This window comes from Mytilus galloprovincialis, chromosome 1 (assembly GCF_965363235.1).
Source record: "Mytilus galloprovincialis chromosome 1, xbMytGall1.hap1.1, whole genome shotgun sequence".
Classification (NCBI taxonomy): Eukaryota; Metazoa; Mollusca; class Bivalvia; order Mytilida; family Mytilidae; genus Mytilus; species Mytilus galloprovincialis.
The window spans coordinates 5265077-5288271 of NC_134838.1; the positions used below are offsets into that span (position 1 = coordinate 5265077).

Consider the following 23195-nt stretch of genomic DNA (forward strand, 5'->3'; position numbering starts at 1 on the left):
ACTTTAAAAAAAAAAAAAAATCTTATGAACTACTGGGCAAAATGTAACAAACTTTACCTGGATGTTCCTTATAATATCTACTTTAAAAATTGAATCAGGGGATTTAATTCAGAGCTCTTGAATAAAATGAAACATAGAGGAAATGTTTTGTTTGGTATAGAACCAGTCTAGGATTGGCATAGGGAAGCAATTTGTTTAAAAAGTGTAATAACAGAATCAAATCGGTAATTAGCAAATGGTCTATTGGTCAGCATGTCAGTGTCTATCTCCTGCAAAATTTTAAGAAAAATCAGCCAATTTGGTTTTATTGCGACGGAAATTTCAATTTTTTTTAAGACATAATTTACTCATTGAGTGGTATTATGATGCCCCACTTAGGGGCATTTTATTTTTTAGTCTGTGCGTATGTTCCTCTGTGTTCTTTTGGCAATCTGTCTGTCCCACTTCTGTTAAAGTTTGTAGTCAAGGTAGTTTTTGATGAAGTTGAAGTCCAATTAAACTTGAAACTTAAGTCACCTGTTCCCTATGATATGATCTTTCTTATTTTAATGCCAAATTAATTTTGACCCATATTTTATGGAGATAAGATAAAAAGTTAGCAATATCCTTTAAATTTACTCTCTGCTATATAGATGATGTTCTCTCACTAAATAATTCAAAATTTGGTGACTATGTTGAACAAATCTATCCCATCGAACTAGAGATAAAGGATACTACAGATACAGTTAATTCTGCCTCATAGCTTGACTTATATCTAGAGGTTGGTTGAAAAAACAAAACTTACGACAAAAGAGATGATTTCAGCAATTGTGAACTTTCCATTTCTATGTAGCAATATTCCAGCAGTCCTGCATATGAAGTATATATCTCCCAATTGATATGATATTCCTGGGCATGTATTTCCTATCATGATTTTCTTGATAGAGGGTTGCTGCGCACAAGAAAGTTATTGAACCAAGAATTCCAAATGTTGAAGTTGAAATCATCCCTTCGTAAATTGTACGGACACCATTACAAGTTGGTTTACCGTTGTGGAATAACTGTTTCACAGATGATAGAGGATATGTTCCTTATGTCGTAACTACAATCCCCTTCCCATTTCACGATTGTGACCTACAGTATTATATTATTTACCAGATTTGAATAACATGAGCAACATGACAGGTGCCACATGTGGAGAAGGATTTGCTTACCCTTCCGGAGCACCAGAGATCACCCCCAGTTTTTGGAGGGGTTCATGTTGATTAGTCTTAAGTTTTCTATGTTGTGTCTTGTGTACTATTATTTGTCTTTATCTTTTTCAGTCATGGTATTGTCAGTTTGTTTTCATTCTATGAGTTTGACTGTCCCTTTGGTTTCTTTCCCCCTCTCTTTTATGGTCCACTGAACACAGAAAATAAAAGTACGAGTGGGGCATCTGTGTACTATGGACACATTCTTGTATTGTAGAAACTTTAAATTTCTATATATGCAAAAGTGTTTAGCAAAATAAGATATTCTATATATCAAATCAACTTTGGCAAAGCTGTCAATTGACCCATAATAGGAGTAAAATTGATTTAATTTATAATACTAAACAACTTGTTGCATTGAAGGAAAAAATAAATATCAAAATGGCAGAGTGATCAGGCTCTTCTTGCCCTTTTTAGCTCACCTGGCCCGAAGGGCCAAGTGAGCTATTCCCATCACTTTGCGTCCGGTGTCCGTCGTCGTCGTCCGTCGTCGTTAACTTTTACAAAAATCTTCTCCTCTGAAACTACTGGGCCAAATCAAACCAAACTTGGCCACAATCATCATTGGGGTATCTAGTTTAAAAAATTGTGTGGCGTGACCCGGCCAACCAACCAAGATGGCCGCCACGGCTAAAAATAGAACATAGGGGTAAAATGCAGTTTTTGGCTTATAACTCAAAAACCAAAGCATTTAGAGCAAATCTGACATGGGGTAAAAATGTTTATCAGGTCAAGATCTATCTGCCCTGAAATTTTCAGATGAATCGGTCAATCGGTTGTTGGGTTGCTGCCCCTGAATTGGTAATTTTGAGGAAATTTTGCTGTTTTTGGTTATTATCTTGAATATTATTATAGATAGAGATAAATTGTAAACAGCAATAATGTTCAGCAAAGTAAGATCTACAAATAAGTCACATGACCAAAATGGTCAGTTGACCCGTTTAGGAGTTATTGCCCTTTATAGTCAATTTTTAACCATTTTTCGTAAATTAAAGTAATCTTTTACAAAAATCTTCTCCTCTGAAACTACTGGGCCAAATTAATCCAAACTTGGCCACAATCATCTTTGGGGTATCTAGTTTAAAAAATGTGTGGCGTGACCTGGTCAACCAACCAAGATGGCCGCCACCGCTAAAAATAGAACATAGGGGTAAAATGCAGTTTTTGGCTTATAACTCAAAAACCAAAGCATTTTGAGGAAATCTGACATGGGATAAAAATGTTTATCAGGTCAAGATCTATCTGCCCTGAAATTTTCAGATGAATCGCAGTGATATTGTTTGCCTCAAATAACAGCCGAAATTCGGCCTTTTCCCCTAGAGAAAATTCCCAATTACTAAAAAAAATGGCTTAAAATTCCTCCCAAAAGGGTCTACATTTTCCCCCAAACAGTGATGGCATTGGTAGTAATGTTTGTAAATATCGTATTCATGTTATTATTTTGATATTATAAAGCACTTTAGAGATCCGGTTTTCTGATCAGAATCATCATGGTGTTTGTAACACAAGTGGTTTTTAATGCATTAAGTACCATCATTGCTTCTGTTTCTTTCCCCTCTCTGAAAAGTACCTTAAGGTTAAAAATGTCTGACAACCAAAATAAAAATGAAAAAACAGTGCAAAAAAGACAGCAAAAAATCGGAGATGTGTTTAGAATAATATTTCCCAATTTCAATAAAAAATATGCATTTTACCCAATAAAAAACGGTAGAGGTAGTTTTGAAAAAAGACAACAATATCACTGAATCGGTCAATCGGTTGTTGGGTTGCTGTCCCTGAATTGGTAATTTTGAGGAAATTTTGCTGTTTTTGGTTATTATCTTGAATATTATTATAGATAGAGATAAATTGTAAACAGCAATAATGTTCAGCAAAGTAAGATCTACAAATAAGTCAACATGACCAAAATGGTTAGTTGACCCGTTTAGGAGTTATTGCCCTTTATAGTCAATTTTTAACCATTTATTGTAAATTAAAGTAATCTTTTACAAAAATCTTCTCCTCTGAAACTACTGGGCCAAATTAATCCAAACTTGGCCACAATCATCTTTGGGGTATCTAGTTTAAAAAATGTGTGGCGTGACCTGGTCAACCAACCAAGATGGCCGCCACAGCTAAAAATAGAACATAGGGGTAAAATGCAGTTTTTGGCTTATAACTCAAAAACCAAGGCATTTAGAGCAAATCTGACATGGGGTAAAAATGTTTATCAGGTCAAGATCTATCTGCCCTGAAATTTTCAGATGAATCGGTCAATCGGTTGTTGGGTTGCTGCCCCTGAATTGGTAATTTTGAGGAAATTTTGCTGTTTTTGGTTATTATCTTGAATATTATTATAGATAGAGATAAATTGTAAACAGCAATAATGTTCAGCAAAGTAAGATCTACAAATAAGTCACATGACCAAAATGGTCAGTTGACCCGTTTAGGAGTTATTGCCCTTTATAGTCAATTTTTAACCATTTTTCGTAAATTAAAGTAATCTTTTACAAAAATCTTCTCCTCTGAAACTACTGGGCCAAATTAATCCAAACTTGGCCACAATCATCTTTGGGGTATCTAGTTTAAAAAATGTGTGGCGTGACCTGGTCAACCAACCAAGATGGCCGCCACTGCTAAAAATAGAACATAGGGGTAAAATGCAGTTTTTGGCTTATAACTCAAAAACCAAAGCATTTTGAGGAAATCTGACATGGGATAAAAATGTTTATCAGGTCAAGATCTATCTGCCCTGAAATTTTCAGATGAATCGGTCAATCGGTTGTTGGGTTGCTGTCCCTGAATTGGTAATTTTGAGGAAATTTTGCTGTTTTTGGTTATTATCTTGAATATTATTATAGATAGAGATAAATTGTAAACAGCAATAATGTTCAGCAAAGTAAGATCTACAAATAAGTCAACATGACCAAAATGGTTAGTTGACCCGTTTAGGAGTTATTGCCCTTTATAGTCAATTTTTAACCATTTTTCGTAAATTAAAGTAATCTTTTACAAAAATCTTCTCCTCTGAAACTACTGGGCCAAATTAATCCAAACTTGGCCACAATCATCTTTGGGGTATCTAGTTTAAAAAATGTGTGGCGTGACCTGGTCAACCAACCAAGATGGCCGCCACAGCTAAAAATAGAACATAGGGGTAAAATGCAGTTTTTGGCTTATTACTCAAAAACCAAAGCATTTTGAGGAAATCTGACAGGGATAAAAATGTTTATCAGGTCAAGATCTATCTGCCCTGAAATTTTCAGATGAATCGGTCAATCGGTTGTTGGGTTGCTGCCCCTGAATTGTTAATTTTGAGGAAATTTTGCTGTTTTTGGTTATTATCTTGAATATTATTATAGATAGAGATAAATTGTAAACAGCAATAATGTTCAGCAAAGTAAGATCTACAAATAAGTCACATGACCAAAATGGTCAGTCGACCCCTTTAGGAGTTATTGCCCTTTATAGTCAATCTTTAACCATTTTTCATAAATCTAAGTAATCTTTTACAAAATCTCCACTGAAACTACTAGGCCACAATCATCTTTGGGGTATCTAGTTTGAAAAATGTGTCCGATGACCTGGCCATTCAACCAAGATGGCCAACACAGTTAAAAAATAGAACATAGGGGTAAAATGCAGTTTTTGGCTTATAACTATGAAACCAAAGCATCTAGAGCAAATCTGACAAGAAGTTAAATTGTTAATCAAGTCAATATCTATCTGCCCTGAATTTTTCAGATGAATTGGACAACTGGTTGTTGGGTTGCTGCTCTCCAATTGGTAATTTTGCCGTTTTTGGTTATCTTGAATACTATTATAGATAGCGATAAACTGTAAACAGCAATAATGTTCAGCAAAGTAAGATCTACAAATAAGTCAACATGACCTAAATGGTCAATTGACCCCTTAAGGAGTTATTGCCCTTTATAGTCAATTTTTAACAATTTTCATTAATTTGGTAAATTTATGTAAATTTTTACCAAATATAGTTCTCTGTTACTAATGGGCAAAGTTCATTATAGATATAATTGTAAGAAGCAAAATCGTTCAGTAAAGTAAGAACTTCAAACACATCACCATCACCAAAATACAATTTTGTCATGAATCCATTTGTGTCCTTTGTTTAATATGCACATAGACCAAGGTGAGCGACACAGGCTCTTTAGAGCCTCTAGTTGAAATTTCTGGGAGACTATATTTGATAAAGAAAATCTTTTGATAGTAAAAATATTCAATAAATAAATTGACTGGATAAAACATCAATTGGCCCCTTTAACCAGTTCTTGGTGAATGCTCTAGAAAGACTAACTTAACCCATTTTTTGCAATTGTGCAATACAGTTTTAATATCATAGTTCATGAATAGATAAGCATTTGTACTGTAGTGTTTAAACTCTGAATAATCATGACGACAACAACAAAAACAGGTAACAGATTTCAAAAATCTCAATCTTACTTTTAAAAAAGAATTAAACCCCCTTTTTTAATTCATTTAAAATTCCAGGAACTATAGACTTTAAAAAAAAGGACAAATAATGAAAGTGGAAAACACAAACATTTAAACTTACAAGACATAGGTTATCTAATCAAAAGTAAAAGTGACAGGGAGATAGGCCAGCCATTGGTCACAGATAAATTTTAAGTCATTTTATATCTTTTTAAAAGTTATAAAAGAGGAAGTAATATTTGAAATAAAATATTGCATCATACTATATATTGATTTCTTAAAGTTGGTCATACATGTGGTTTTCTAAAGTGAAAGAAGAAATCCCAAAATAATTAGAATTGAACATATCTGAAAATTGAAGTGAGGCAATCATAAGAACATGGCAGACCTACAAGGCAGGTTGTTGTTAGCTCTGCAAGAGAAAAATATTGTCAACTCTGAAGATCTAGCGAGGGAATGGCAAGAAGATCACCAAAAAATTGTTGGAGCAATCAAAAGTTTACAGACTCTTTATAAGGTAAGATATTTAAGTATACAAATACTTCATTTGAAAGATAATTACACAAAGTATAAAAATATATTTCTTAGTGAGATTATTTACCCAAAGTTGCATCATCCATTTATACTTGATATTTTTATCATGACAAGAAAAAGAGTATTTAACTTGATCAATTATTAACATGAGAGAAATAGAGAGATGAAATTAAAATTAAAATTTAATATAAAAGTGACTGAAATATCTTTTTGTATTGTGATACTTAATAAAAAAAATCCACTAGTGTATTTTTTTAACCACTGAACAATTTGAGAATATTTTTAAAAGAATATTTTCCTGTGTATATATGGTGATAAACTATATGTTGCTATACCAGAATCTGAATCTAAATTATTTCCATTTTTTTTTCTGAAAATCTCTTAAGATAGAAAACTCTATACTAGTATCACTGAATTGCTGTTTTTTTTCAAAAACATTGCTTGTACCAATCTCATGTTACTTCATATTAAAGTGCAAGTGCAACCAGATATTTCTAATTGTCAATAATTACATAAATTTTAATAAACAGGTGAAATCCCAATATCAAATACTGTAAATTTAGAAATTATTGTGAAGTTTTTATTATTGCAAATAATACAACCAGAAGAATATATCGCAAAAATTGGAACACACATTTATTGTCAATTCTGCAAAAATTGCAATACATAGTGCAATATTTTTGGAATTTACAATAGATTCGATTTCCACTGTTAAGTATATGTAAAAATAAAAACTGTTTCCAGTTTTTATTGAAAAAAATAATCATAATGTAAAGCAGGACTTAATTACTGGTATCAAGTTAAAAAAAAAACTTTTAAAAAAAAACCGTCTCAATGGGTATATCTTTCTATTCATAGTTTAATATCCAAAAAATGTTAATTGTTAGGTAATATAGCAAGTCGTCAGAATTTGAATTGTATTGATTTTTATTTAAATGTTCAAACAAAAGATTGAAGCTTTCCTCTTATGTCATGTTTTTAAGAAATTTAAAACTACTAGAGTTCTATTTATAGAACAAAAAATCCAGGATATTGATTATACATTGTACTTGTCAATAGGCAAATTTTTCTAAATATAAATCCATGCAATATATTTCAAATACAAAGAACTTATGTTCAAGGCATGTCATTCAATTAAAGTGAATTTAAAACTTTTTAGAAATACTTTATTATTATATAATATAGGGTAATTTTGAAGAAAATATATGACATGTTATAAGTTCTTAAACAGAAAATTTGCATTTTTAAAAATATCCTTTTTTTTCATCATTTATATAACAGTTTATTATCCAGCATTTGTATAATTATAATTGGTTATGCGAACTGTAGAGTATGGCCCCTCATGATTTTAAATTACTGTTTTCTTTAGAAAATTTTAAGGAAAAAGGTATTTCATAGAAGAAAGTTGGAAAATTTAAATACATCTACTTTTGTCGCAGAAAGCTCGACTTAGGGATAGCGATCCAGCTGCAGTAGCATTAGCTAACTTTTTTAAATCTTAATATTTTAGAAGGTGGAAGACCTGGATTATTCATACTTTGTATAAAGATGCCTCATGTTACAAAGTTTCCGTCAGTCACATGTCCATTGTCCTTGACCTCATTTTCATGGTCAGTGACTACTTGAAAAAAAAGTGGTAATTTTTGTAAAGTTAATTTCTCTCTTATAATGAGTAATAGGATAACTATATTTGATTATGTGTGTACCTTGCAAGGTCCTCATGCCCGTCAGACAGTTTTCACTTTACCTCAACCTCATTTCATGGATCAGTGAACAAGATTAAGTTTTGGTGGTCAAGTCCATATCTCAGATACTATAAGCAATAGGTCGAGTATATTCAGTGTATGGAATGATTTTAAGGTGTACATGTCCAACTGGCTGGTGTCATCTGACCTTGACCTCATTTTCATGGTTCAGTGGTTATAGTTAAGTTTTTGTGTTTTGGTCTGTTTTTCCTATACTGTATGTAATAGGTTTACTATATTTGATGTATGGAATGATTGTAAGGTGTACATGTCTAGCTGGAAGGTGTCATCTGACCTTGACCTCATTCTAATGGTTTAGTGGTCAAAGTTAAGTTTTTGAAGTTTGGTCTTTTTTCTAACACTATATGCAAAAGGTCAACTATATTTGTTGTATGGAAATATTTTATGATGTGCATGTCAGTCTGGCAGGTTTTGTTTTACCTTGACCTAAATTCACCGTTCATTGCTTAGTGTTAAGTTTTTTGTGTCTTGGTCTGTTTTTCTTAAACTATAAGCAATAGGTTAACTATATTTGGTGTCTGAAAGAATTGTAAGCTACACATGTCTGGCTGGCATGGTTCATCTGACCTTGACCTTTATCTCATGGTTCATTAGTCAATGTTTAGTTTTCTTGGTTAAGTCTTGTTTCTTAGAAACTATAAGCAATAGGTCAACTATACTTAGTGTATTGAATGATTGTAAGGTGAACAAGTATTTCTTGTTTGGTTCATGACCTTGACCTCATTTTCTTGGATCATGGTAAGTTTATGTGATAGTTGTAGTAAAGCTTTATATTTAGGACTATCAAATTAAGTTCATATTCTACCAAATTGTGATTAATATTTGTTTAAGGGCATACGATACAGTTACAGGGGGAGGTAATGACGTTGCTAACGTAAATTGTTATTATACATGTCTGGCTGGCATGGTTCATCTGACCTTGACCTTTATCTCATGGTTCATTAGTCAATGTTTAGTTTTCTTGGTTAAGTCTTGTTTCTTAGAAACTATAAGCAATAGGTCAACTATACTTAGTGTATTGAATGATTGTAAGGTGTACAAGTATTTCTTGTTTGGTTTATGACCTTGACCTCATTTTCTTGGATCATGGTAAGTTTATGTGATAGTTGTAGTAAAGCTTTATATATAGGACTATCAAATTAAGTTCATATTCTACCAAATTGTGATTAATATTTGTTTAAGGGCATACGATACAGTTACAGGGGGAGGTAATGACTTTGCTAACGTAAATTGTTATTTTCGCGATGTCAAACTATGACTTATCGGGAAAAGATTCAGTTTTTGACTGATTTTTGAGCAAATATACAAAATTTCGACCTCATTTTACTAAAAAAGTAGCGCATGAAGGTATATTTTTTATTACATATTTGATTTAATCGGGTAAAAAATAGTCTATATGGAAATTTTTATCAAAATGTAAATATGGGATCAAAACTGTATCGTATGCCCTTAAATTATCAACTGATGAACAACAAATACACATTCTTGATATAAGAGAACAGTCATCTCTTGAGAAAATTTGCATATTTTGTAGGTAAAAACAATGGCATGCTTTGATTTTGTATTATTCAAATATACTTCCATTGTTTTACAGTCAATCTTCTTGGCATAGTGTCCCTAGTATAATCATTAGCGATATTTTTAAAGGAAATATAATAAAATTGCAGCAAGTGGTTGATGATTGAACATAGTAACATACCCGTAGTCAGGGGACGAACCCCCCTTGAAATCAAATAAGCACTGTTAAAGTCAACGTTTTGTTCAAATTGTGACTGTTAAGTCGAGTTCATGAGTCCAACGAACCCTCCCCCCCCCCTTTGGAAACTCCTGGCTATGGGCCTGAGTAAGTTGAATAGAATGTACAATGTATAAACTTACCCAGATGGGAGATAACTCTTGCTTTATTTGCTGGATAATGAAAATATAAAGACTATGAATAATTAAGTTACTTTTATACTCCTGTCACTAAGTGAAATAAATAAATTTGTAATCTACAGATAACTAAGGTCCTAGTAAGATGGGGTTAACTCTCAAAACTTTATCTTTTTCTGATACAACCATAGAATTTTCTGTCATTGATATATATTTATAAAAAAAATCATGTGTGTCCAGTCACTGTCCACTCTAGCTTTGTCTTTCATTTGAATAAATATTTCAGAAACTATTACACATTTTATTATCCTTAGATTTACTTATGAGAGAGTTTAAATTTTTTTTCAGATTATCAATGCAGAACCTATAAATTCAACAAGATGGCAGTTAACTGAAGAAGGAGATGTTGTAGCTAAGTATGGAAGTCACGAGGCCAGGGTATATAATGCTGTACCACAACAGGGTATCACTAGAGAGGACCTACTGGTATGTTATTACACATCTGACAATTATATCAAATAGTTAATATGTAGCTAAGTATGGAAGTCATGAGGCCAGGGTATATAAAGCTGTATCACAACAGGCTATCACTAAAGAGCACCTACTGGTATGAAATTGTATTGAAACATTTAACAAATATATCAAATAGTTAAAACATTTATGATGGGGCATGTATGTTTGATATTCAGCTGCTCACCCCTACCACAAAATGAAAGAAGTAACCTTATGTTATTAGAGTTTATATCTATCATTGAGCACAAGTATTGAATTCAGTCTTATAAGGAAATGCCATATCGACAGTCATGGGAAGGTCTTAATATTTTTTTTGTAAATCAAAGCTGGTTTTGTTCTTATTTTCTTATTTTGTTAATTGCTTGCACTAAACTTTGTCAAAAACATGATTCAATTATACATAGTTTCTAACACTGGATGATATTATACATTTTATGAAACTTTACTACAGAAATCTGTTCCTCAGTATGGTGATATTGGTTTCAGTAAGGCAATGCAGGAGAAATGGATAGAAATGAATAATCAAAAGGTTTATAGGAAGGTAAGTTTTACTAAAAGAGAGACAAAAGGGACACTCAAACTAATACATCCAAAATAAATTGACTACACCATGACTAAAAAAGAAAAGTCAAACAGATCAAACCACAGTGCACAAAATACAACATTGAAAACTAAAGACTGAGTAATATGTAACCCACCAAAAACCAGGAGTTTTCTCAAGTACTCCGAAGGGTTAGAAGATCCTGCTCCCGTTGTGTTGCTCATGTAGATTCAAACCTGGTGATAAATCTAATTTGTTAGGTTATATTCAGGCAAAGGGAGTCACAATCTAATTTGTTAGGTTATATTCAGGCAAAGGAAGAAAGGATAAGTGACATACTTCTTCATTGAACTGCTTATTCAAATTATTCAGTTAGAAAAGATAAAAATACATAAATTTCTTGAGTCTACCTTTAATGTCTTTTTTAAAATATTCAAAGATTACAACCTTGGATACTTAGCATAAATATAAGGCCTTATTACTTTTTTTCGTTAAATAATGAATTAGTAAGTGTACATGAAATGAGAAAATGAAAAATACCAAATAGAGTTTCCCTTAAAAAGTTTTATTATTGATACATTAATTTGTTTTTGAAGATTGATAGAATAGATGATAAAATACAAAGTATGTTGAAGAAAGTACAGACAGGAAACATCAATGATCTATCTGATGACCAAAGAACAGAATGTAAGAAGAGAAAGCTCATCAATGAAGGGTAAGTTTATATGTACATCTCTAATCATATTATCGACACAAATCATTGAAGAAATGTAGTATTACATTAGATATGCTTACAGTTTTACTAATAAAAAATTTAAAAAAAGGCGTTTCTATTTAAAGTTCTTTCATTCTTAAATTAGGGTCTAGTATTTGGTCCTTTTAGCTCACTTTGCGTCCGGCTTCCGTCGTCCGTCGTCGTTAACTTTTACAAAAATCTTCTCCTCTGAAACTACAGGGCCAAATTAAACCAAACTTGGCCACAATCATCATTAGGGTATCTAGTTTAAAAAATGTGTCCAGTGACCCGGCCAATAAACCAAGATGGCCGCCATGACTAAAAATACAACATAGGGATAAAATGCAGTTTTTGGCTTATAACTCAAAAACCAAAGCATTTAGAGCAAATCTGACACAGTAAAATTGTTTATCTGGTCAAGATCTATCTGCCCTGAAATTTTCAGATGAATCGGACAATCCGTTATTGGGTTGCTGCCCCTAAATAGGTAATTTTAAGGAAATTTTACTGTTTTTGGTTATTATCTTGAATATTATTATAGATAAAGATAAACTGTAAACAGCAATAATGTTCAGCAAAGTCATATTTACAAATAAGTCAACATGACTGAAATGGTCAATTGACCCCCTAAGGAGTTATTGTCCTTTATAGTAAATTTTTAACAATTTTTATAAAATTTGTAAATTTTTACTAACATTTTCCACTGAAACTGCTGGACCAAGTTCATAATAGATAGAGATAATTGTAAGCAGCAAGAATGTTCAGTAAAGTAAGATGTACAAACACATCAACATCACCAAACACAATTTTGTCATGAATCAATCTGCTTCCTTGGTTTAATATTCACATAGACCAAGGTGAGCAACACAGGCTCTTTAGAGCCTCTAGTTTAAAAAGGTATGTTGCTTTTAGAAAAAGGCCTCTGTTGCAAGTGACAGGGACAACAGATGGACATATTAACAATTTATTATGTTCTTGACATTAGATTCAGAGATTTTTATAAGTAGTTCATCTTTTTTGGATTATTCTAAGACTGGGTAATGCGAAAGAGTTTTACAGCAGTTTTGAAAGAATTATCAAATATAATACAGCTTTTCATAAATATAACCTGATTTATTATTTTTCAGGAAGATGACAGTATACAAAGTTAGCAAAGGAGAGATGTTTACACTAGATATAGAGAGACTAGAAACAGAACTAACACCAGAGATGATTGCTAAGTAAGCAATGTCTATCACTCTGTGACTTATTTTAAATTACAGTAATTTTTATTTAGCTGCCAATTATGCCACCAGAACACATGATAGTATTCTCAAAGGAGTTCCTCAGTTAACAGATCACTGCTATTTTCCTAAATAATACTTATTAATTACTTATTCTTTATGAAAATAACAGAACTGCATTTCAAATAATTTTTTATAGATTTTATCCAAATTTTAATTAATGTTAAAATGCTGTTTCTTTTTAACGATATTTATAATAACCTTACTATTACAGACTAGGGGAATAGCTCTGGTAGCATGGATGGAGGCGATTACATACGGACACATAAAAACACATCAGCTTCCATTTCTACATTTTAATCAGACAAAGATGACGTCACAAACATAAATACAAGATTACTGACAAAAGGGGAACAACTCTCTCTCTTACATACAGAAACATAATCTGACCATACATACTAATATATAACTTTACCGGTAATAAGATTTGTTGGTTGTAATTATAACACAGAACGTCTCTCTAGTTTGTTAAGATATACCCCGGATTTTATTCTGAACTTTGTGTGATTTTCCAGTGGTAGCTGGAGAGAAAAGAAGTTCAAGTCCTATGATATGGATGCCTTAGGTATCCCACCAGATGCTGGCCATCTCCATCCATTACTAAAAGTGAGGACAGAATACAGACAAATCTTTTTAGAGATGGGGTAAGTATTGTAAGCATTAGTCTATTCTGAAAGTGAGGACAGAATACAAACATATATTCTTAGAGATGGGGTTAGCGTTATCAGCAAAATTCTATATATTTCTCATCTACCTTTTATATATGCACATTTTATGTAGTGAAAGCAAGACAAAGAGATCCCAGATTCCTTCGGCGGCAGCCTCAATCTGTGGTTAAAATGTATTAAGATTTCAATAACTTTGTCAAACCTCATGGAATTTCATGAAATTTGGACAGAAGATTGTATTATGACCAAAAAAAACAAAATTGAATTTGATTTTCTGTAGGCTGACTATTCATAATTGATTTTTGTTTTACCAGGTTCACAGAGATGCCAACCAATAACTTCATAGAAAGCAGTTTCTGGAATTTCGATGCACTTTTCCAGCCCCAGCAACATCCTGCCAGAGATGCCCATGATACCTTCTTTATATCAGGTAAACTTTAACACACACACACATACAACATCCTGCCAGAGACACCCATGACACCTTCTTTATATCAGATTATTTTCTCATATAAAAAAGAAGATTTGGTATGATTGTCAATGAGACAACTGTCCACAAGAGACCAAAATGACACAGACATTAACAACTATAGGTCACCGTACGGCTTCAACAATGAGCAAAGCCCATACCACATAGTCAGCTATAAAAGGCCCCGAAATGACAGTGTAAAACAATTCAAACAAGAAAACTAACAGCCTTATTTTATGTACAAAAAATGAACGAAAAACAAATATGTGATAATACTGTATTTGATCAGATAGTTTAAAAAAATATATTTTTTAAATGCATCATTCTTTTAAACTTCAAAAAATAATTTATTTCCATTGGCAGGTAGTGGGCAATAGATATGACGTACAGTTACTATGTGTTATTTGAAATAGTAGTTTGATTTTCATTAAAGCAGAAGAAAAATGATGTATCTTGAGAAAAAACAATGCCTTCCTAAACAATGAATGGCCAGTGTGTGAATAGAGTCCTTTCTTTCTTTAACTTATCAAAAACAGAGTGAAATCTTTCAATAGCTTCAGATCAAATTATAATTCTGGTACCAGTAATTATCCTAAAAATTCAAATTATATTTTGATTTCTACACAAATTTTTCCAGTAGTTGTTGAATTACTCCTCTTAGTACAAAATACAAATATGTATTTACAGAGCCATGTGATGCTGACATAGATATGATTCCAGATGACTATTTAAAACGTGTGAAGAAAGTACATTCTGAAGGAGGATATGGATCTCAAGGGTATGGTTTGTTTTACTATTGTATCACATATTTGTTGGGTTTCCTCAAGTTGTAAGCTAAAATTTCATACAAAAATGCATTACATAATCTTTCTTGTTTTTAGCTCACCTGGCCTAAAAGGCCAAGTGAGCTTTTCTCATCACTTGGGGTATCTAGTTTAAAAAATGTGTCCGGTGACCCGGCCAACCATCCAAGATGGCCACCATGGCTAAAAATAGAACATAGGGGTAAAATGCAGTTTTTGGCTTATAACTCAAAAACCAAAGCATTTAGAGCAAATCTGACAGGGGTAGAATTGTTAAACAGGTGAAGATCTATCTGCCCTTAAATTTTCAGATGAATCGGATAACCCGTTGTTGGGTTGCTGCCCCTGAATTAGTAATTTTAAGGAAATTTTGCTGTTTTTGGTTATTATCTTGAATATTATTATAGATAGAGATAAACATTAAACAGCAATAATGTTCAGCAAAGTAAGATTTACAAATAAGTCAACATGACTGAAATGGTCAGTTGACCCCTTTAGGAGTTATTGCCCTTTATAGTCAATTTTTAACCATTTATCGTAAATCTTAGTAATATTTTACAAAAATCTTCTCCTCTGAAACTACTTGGCCAAATTAATCCAAACTTGGCCACAATCATCTTTTGGGTCAGTAGATTGAAAAATGTGTCCGGTGACCCGGCCATCAAACCAAGATGGCCGCCATAGCTAAAAATAGAACATAGGGGTAAAATGCAGTTTTTGGCTTATAACTCAAAAACCAAAGCATTTAGAGCAAAACTGACATCAGTAAAATAGTTTATCAGTTCAAGATCTATCTGCCCTGAATTTTTCAGATGAATCGGATAATCCGTTGTTGGGTTGCTGGCCCTGAATTAGTAATTTTAAGGAAATTTTGCTCTTTTTGGTTATTATCTTGAATATTATTATAGATAGAGATAAACTATAAACAGCAATAATGTTCAGCAAAGTAAGATTTACAAATAAGTCAACATGACTGAAATGGTCAGTTGACTCCTTTAGGAGTTATTGCCCTTTGTAGTCAATTTTTAACCTTTTTTCGTAAATCTTAGTAATCTTTTACAAAAATCTTCTCCTCTGAAACTACTTGGCCAAATTAATCCAAACTAGGCCACAATCATCTTTCGGGTTAGTAGTTTGAAAAATGTGTCCGGTGACCCGGCCATCAAACCAAGATGGCCACCATGGCTAAAAATAGAACATGGGGTAATATGCAGTTTCTGGCTTATAACTCAAAACCAAAAGCATTTAGAGCAAATCTGACATGGGGTAAAATTGTTTATCAGTACAAGATCTATCTGCCCTGAATTTTTCAGATGAATCGGATAACCCGTTGTTGGGTTGCTGGCCCTGAATTAGTAATTTTAAGGAGATTTTGCTCTTTTTGGTTATTATCTTGAATATTATTATAGATAGAGATAAACTATAAACAGCAATAATGTTCAGCAAAGTAAGATTTACAAATAAGTCAACATGACTGAAATGGTCAGTTGACTCCTTTAGGAGTTATTGCCCTTTGTAGTCAATTTTCAAGAGATAAACTGTAAACAACAATAATGTTCAGCAAAGTAAGATTTACAAATAAGTCAACATGACCGAAATGGTCAATTGACCCCCTTAGGAGTTATTGTTCTTTATAGTCAATTTTTAACAATTTTCATAAAATTTGTAAATTTTTACTAACATTTTCCACTGAAACTAATGGGCCAAGTTCATTATAGATAGAGATAATTGTAAGCAGCAAGAATGTTCAGTAAAGTAAGATGTACAAACACATCACCATCACCAAAACACAATTTTGTCATGAATCCATCTGCTTCCTTTAATATTCACATAGACCAAGGTGAGCGACACAGGCTCTTTAGAGCCTCTAGTTTTAGGAAAATATAGAAAATTTTTAAGGTTAGCTATTTTACACAAATTTTCAAACTAATCAAATGCATTTTGAACTTAATTTTATAGTAAAGACTTTATTTCAAATTACCAATGATATTTATGCAATGTTCCATCTTGTCTGCTACTTTAGGCTCTTATGATAAGCTAATTTGAAGAACACATTGATATTTAGAAATTGAGGAAAATTCAGTACCCTTACCATAGGCGGATCCAGGGGGGGCCTGAGGGGCCCGGGCCCGGGCCCCCCCCCCCCCCCTTTTGTGGAAAAAATGTGGTTGATTATATAGGGAATCATTGAAGCATGACTGGGGCAGGCCCCCCTTAGGTCAGTCAGCGGGCTCCCTCTTAGGAAAAGTTCTGGGTCCGCCACTGCTTACTGTTTTAAGACAGGTTGGTTACAGATTAGCAATTTATGCTTAATTGTTTTAAATAAAAAATAAAAAGCGACTCACTGATAATTTTCTTTTTACAACAGGCACAAATATGATTGGAAAATTGAGGAATCCACGAAAAATATCCTAAGAACTCATACTACAGCTGTCAGTGCTAGAATGCTGTATGAATTAGCTCAACAGGTAGGTTATAAATAGTATATACTACAGCTGTCAGTGCTAGAATGCTGTATAAATTAGCCCAACAGGTAGGTTATAAATATGTATATACTACAGCTGTCAGTTCTAGAATGCTGTATAAATTAGCCCAACAGGTAGGTTATAAATATGTATATACTACAGCTGTCAGTGCTAGAATGCTGTATAAATTAGCTCAACAGGTAGGTTATAAATATGTATATACTACAGCTGTCAGTTCTAGAATGCTGTATAAATTAGCTCAACAGGTAGTTATAAATATGTATATACTACAGCTGTCAGTGCTAGAATGCTGTATAAATTAGCCGAACAGGTAGGTTATAAATATGTATATACTACAGCTGTCAGTGCTAGAATGCTGTATAAATTAGCCCAACAGGTAGGTTATAAATATGTATATACTACAGCTGTCAGTTCTAGAATGCTGTAAAAATTAGCTCAACAGGTAGTTATAAATATGTATATACTACAGCTGTCAGTGCTAGAATGCTGTATAAATTAGCTCAAGAGGTAGGTTATAAATATGTAGATACTACAGCTGTCAGTGCTAGAATGCTGTAAAAATTAGCTCAACAGGTAGGTTATAAATATGTAGATACTACAGCTGTCAGTGCTAGAATTTAAATATTAAGAAATACTGATTTAGTGTGTCAATTCATGTATTCTTAAACATGTTGGTAATTGTTACTATTGATTCATGTATTTTTCGTGGAAACCAATTCCTTTGGATTAAAAAAAAAATGTGGATATTTGATTTCAAGTCTTTACCCAAACACTGCATATCAGCCTGTAGAACAAATTGTAATTCATTGAACAAATGAATTTAGGATTTTCTATACCCTATCCTCAAAAATAAAAATGCTATACGAATAGGTGTAAAGTCAACTGTACAAAACAAAATTAAATGTCACATCCTCTGATTTTGATTATTCTGGGGCTGTACTCTTTTAATCATTTATTATAAACTTACTTATTTCCTCCACTTTGACAAATAGAAAAATAACATGAACAAAATTTGCATGCCTTCAAAGATCAATGTAGATTGTTTCCGCATATTTTGTCAATAGTTATGAATTAACACAATATTGGTTGAATATTTCAGAAGGAATTCAAACCTGTGAAGTACTTTTCAATAGACAGAGTATTCAGAAATGAGACAACAGACTCCACACATTTAGCAGAGTTCCATCAAATCGAAGGATTGGTGGCTGATAGAGGATTAACACTAGGAAATCTGATGGGAGTTATTAATGAATTCTTCAAAAAGCTTGGTCTGACTAAACTTCGCTTCAAACCAACATACAATCCTTACACTGAGCCAAGTATGGAGATATTCAGCTTCCATGATGGTAAGTTAAACAGGGTTAAATAACCATTAACTACATCATTCTCAAAATTATGATGTGATATCCCTCTAGTAATATAAATAAGTTTTCTGGGACAAACTTCAAAACCAAATCTTTGTACAGTCGATTCCACTTAATTGCATACCGCTTAATAGCATAATTCAGTTAATTGCATACTTTTCTCCTGCACAAAACCATTTCCCATTCATCTAATGTTAAATTGTACGGTTATATGCATAGCCCCACAAGTGGCATTTCGGTTAATTGCATAGAAAATAATCGCCAGCTAGATATGCTTAGTTAAAACTGACAAGGAAACAGCAATTCGGTAAGTATATTTTTCTTGAATGCATCATTTTTGATAATATTTCACATTTACTTCTGTGTTATTTAAATAAAGATTTAAAACAATTTCTTTCGTGTTTATATGATTATAAAAAAGGCCTCGATGTGTACACAGGTAAAGTTTCCCATATTCTATTTTAAGCCTCGAGGTCATAAAAATGTCAATCAGCCGATTGTTGTAAAAACACAACCATTCTATGATCTTCTATCTCAAAAGGTGTTAATTATTGATTGCATTTCAAACATTGTTCATAGATTACATTTTGGGTGTATTTTTAAAACAATGACGCCTGCTAATTATCGATCATTATCCAATGTGCAATCTCGTAATTTGGCTAGGGGTGATCTACATTTATGTTAAATATTACAGGACATTTATATATGGTTGAAGAATTTCATACATCAATCTTTCATTTTTAATAATTTTTTAAAAGAACATTAACTTAAAATTATTATATTTTCTCACTTTCAACACTCGTGTCCAGCAAATAACCCGTGCAGGGCCCTATTACCTGTTTTAAACTGCTTTGCATATACGAAACTAACGAGGTTAAAGTAACAGTGTTACATCACTGTGCAATCGGTAAATACTACATATTAAAGGCAGTTCATTACACATTTATTGTATCAAATGATTATAAACTGTGTAGCATTGTTCAACAGTTTGTTTTAATCAAAGCGTAACAATATAATTTGTACATCCGGGTCATAGAAACAAATCTATTTTTAGAACAATTTTATTTTCGTATCTCAGGTAAAGGAAAAGTCGGTACATAAATAAACTAAAACTAAATGTGTTTATAAACTTTATTGAAAGAATAAACAATGAAATAAAATGCATGACACTAGACAAATAACTTTTATTAGAATAAATAATCATTCAATATGTTGTAAGTGGATTATGGACGTTCATCTTTCTTCAGGATTTCCTTTACTGATCTGCACTATCGATGTTATTTGACTCCGTATTTTGGCATTTCGGATATAATCATACTCCGCTTTATTGCATAATTTCGTCTGACAAATAGGCTATGCAAATAACCGGAATGTACTGTATTTATTAAAGAATTTAGTAGGGGTTTTCATGATGATTGAAAAATCCTGGACTCAATGATAAACCAGTTTTCAATAGATTTCATTCATTAAAATCCAAAACATCAATACAGACACAGCATTGCAAACAAGATTGGGATGTATATGCACTGTTAGACAGGCCCATGTGTGTGTTCAAGCAAAACAAGTGCACTAAATAAAAAAAAAATCATATCATGAAATTTTACAAAAATCAGCCTATAAGTCCTAATCAGAATTCAGTTTATTTTAAAGTCTTGATTTGTTGTTCTTGAGTTATGGCACTTGATTGATTGGTCAAAATGAAAGGGACAGGCAAAGCCACATAATTTTTATGATAAATTGAACAGACAAATTATGTTCTTGTTGCCAATCATACCACATCTACTTTTTATTCTTGACATTATAAGCTAAATTCCTGTATGCAATGAATTTTTAAGTAGTTTTACTTGTTTTTATTGAAAACCTGTCTAATACGTGCCAGATCTGTAGACGGGTTTTAGTCATTTGAACAACATTGTTATGTGCATATTACATTTTAAACTTACTTGAGAAAATCAGTCAGTATTTCATCATATGTTTTAGGCTTGAAAAAGTGGGTAGAAGTTGGAAATTCTGGTGTCTTCCGACCAGAGATGTTGTTACCCATGGGCTTACCTGAGGATGTATCTGTTATAGCATGGGGACTTTCTCTGGAGAGGTAATTAATCACGTATTTGAAAATGAATTAAGGAAAGATAACTCTCTCCAAATTCTTTCAGAAAATTAAAAAAAAATGTCGTCCTCATACATATTTTTCTGATCAGTAACTAACTATAGATAGATTTACTGTTCATCTTGTTATGAAAATTATTATCTATGTTATCTCCCTGTGCAATGCAATAAAATAAAAATTTTGTTTTTGTGAGGGAAAAAAGATTGTACTGAAAAAAATGATTTTGTTAAAAATGAATATTTGCTTATTTCGAAAAAGTCTTGATTGGTCATATATTATCCAAGATCGTGAAATAATCCCTTTTTACCTAAAAAAAATAATGTCTATCATATCTGTAAATTTCAAAGAATATGAGAAAAGTTAAATACCTGTCAAAATAGATTATTTGCATTGATTTTGATATTAACTTAGAAATATTGAATTAACAATTAACTCATATCCATGTTATTATTTCAGACCAACCATGATAAAGTATAAGATACAGGATATCAGAACATTAATAGGACCCAGAGTAGATCTACAGATGGTGTACAATAACCCACTGTGTAGGGTGGAAAAGGCAGCAATCTAAACATATGACGTTAAAGCATTAGTCTGTGTTAAATTCAGACTGTCTCAGATTTAGCCATTTGTAGTGTGATATATTATTGTCTTTCTTTTATTAATATTTCACAAACTGAATTGTTAAGTTGTGTTTTGTGTGCCATTCACAATGTGGACTATGTTAATATTTCTAAATAATTTTCTAGATGTTAAGACTTAGAAAATAGAGGGAATTCAAAACATTCTCTAAAAAAAAAAGTGAAAAAAAATCATAGCACATCAAATGCTGTTAATGTCTTGCATGTAATTATTGTGCTAACATGTACCAACAACATCTTAAGCTAAAGATACTAGAGAGCTGGGACAATTTTATCTGTTTTATCACAATTTAAATGGCAACTTTACATTCCATTAGATTGTTTTATAGACCTTTTTTTTCAATTTGCTTTATGTATTATAGTATTCCACTGCTCAGTGTAATGATCTATGCTACTTGAATAGAACTTCTTATTTTTTCAAACAGAACATTATATAATATGTATTATACAAAGACAATTTAGAATTCAAACAGAATCTGTTGATGGTTCTCCAATACATTTTTGAGACAATATATTTACTCTCTTTTTGACACATTTCCTAGATTACAAATCAAATTTATATAACAAGATATTAGAGTATCTGTAGTCTGTTCTGAAAAATATTTTATGTTAAATTATCTCCTTGTATTACACAAGCAATTTTTTGTTTAAATTTCCAAACAATTGTTCAAACAATGTATTTAGTTGTAATGTTTTGATGCATTAATATAATTGTTTTATGTTACCATGTTCATTATAATTCTGTATATATCAAAATACAGCTGATTTCACATGTCGTAAATATCTTCACTGGTAAATTTTCATTTATTTTTTGTACTTTTTATATAACTGAGAGTACATTTTAGTGTAGTATGAATAAAAATGTAGACATCTATATATTATTATGTTTTTGTCCCTGGAAAATTATATGAGCTTGTTAAAGCTACAATATATCTTTTTTATGACCAAAATTTGAGTACATTTATTTGCCTCTGTTGTAGTTTTACTTATCCAGGTACACATTTTGGTAGCTTCACTTTTACTGTTCATGAGTTATGTCCCTATATTATTAGTTACATTGTGTGATAGTGACCCCAGATATATCGTACTAGGTCACTAGCACACCGTGTAAAGAATTTATCTTACAGAGTATCGTCACAAGTAGTGACTAGCGGCCTATCAAAGTGATCAAGTCTTCAATACTTAGTAATAAGATCCTACTTCCATTTGTCTATACAGAAAACAAATGCCAACAATAACAACTTTATAGCTGTAAATTTGTTTTATGAATTTATTTCAATCATTCATTACATGTATCAATTTCTTTGTCTGTTGAATCCTTTCAGATTTCTTTTTCTGTTGAATCCTTTCAGATTTCTTTTTCTGTTTTGAAAGGGAAGTAACTCCGGTATGCCAACAAAAACTTGTTAACTTTAATTATGTTTTATGAACTTATTTCAACCTTACATCATCAATTTCTTCGTCTGTTGAATCCTTTCAGATTATTCCTCAACACTGTGTTGTTCTTATAAAGGGTTGTAGCATTTGTTTTGTTTTGAAAGGGAAGTAACTCCTTATATTACCCCATATGGTTGCTAAGCCTATATGGTAACTAACCATGTATTTTTTAGGACACCCTATATCAAATATACATAGTCACCACGTGTAGCACATTAACCAATCATATCCCCAGAAATCTATAGGAGGTAAGATACAATGTTATATGCAAGCAGGATCATCGTCTGATCCATGACAATGGTATTTGAA

At 32.1% G+C, this 23195-nt stretch overlaps 1 protein-coding gene across 1 annotated transcript; it reads left to right on the forward strand.

Moving 5' to 3' along the window:
* Positions 1 to 5953: 5953 nt before the first annotated feature.
* On the forward strand, positions 5954 to 22323 carry LOC143063673 (phenylalanine--tRNA ligase alpha subunit-like). The gene is made up of 12 exons (XM_076235977.1): positions 5954 to 6180; positions 10184 to 10321; positions 10800 to 10889; positions 11486 to 11604; positions 12753 to 12845; positions 13424 to 13552; positions 13891 to 14006; positions 14733 to 14823; positions 17217 to 17316; positions 18434 to 18680; positions 20679 to 20793; positions 21265 to 22323. The coding sequence occupies exons 1-12, from the start codon at positions 6043 to 6045 to the stop codon at positions 21377 to 21379; spliced, it is 1491 nt and encodes a 496-aa protein (XP_076092092.1). The 5' UTR covers positions 5954 to 6042; the 3' UTR covers positions 21380 to 22323.
* The last annotated feature ends 872 nt before the right edge of the window (positions 22324 to 23195 follow it).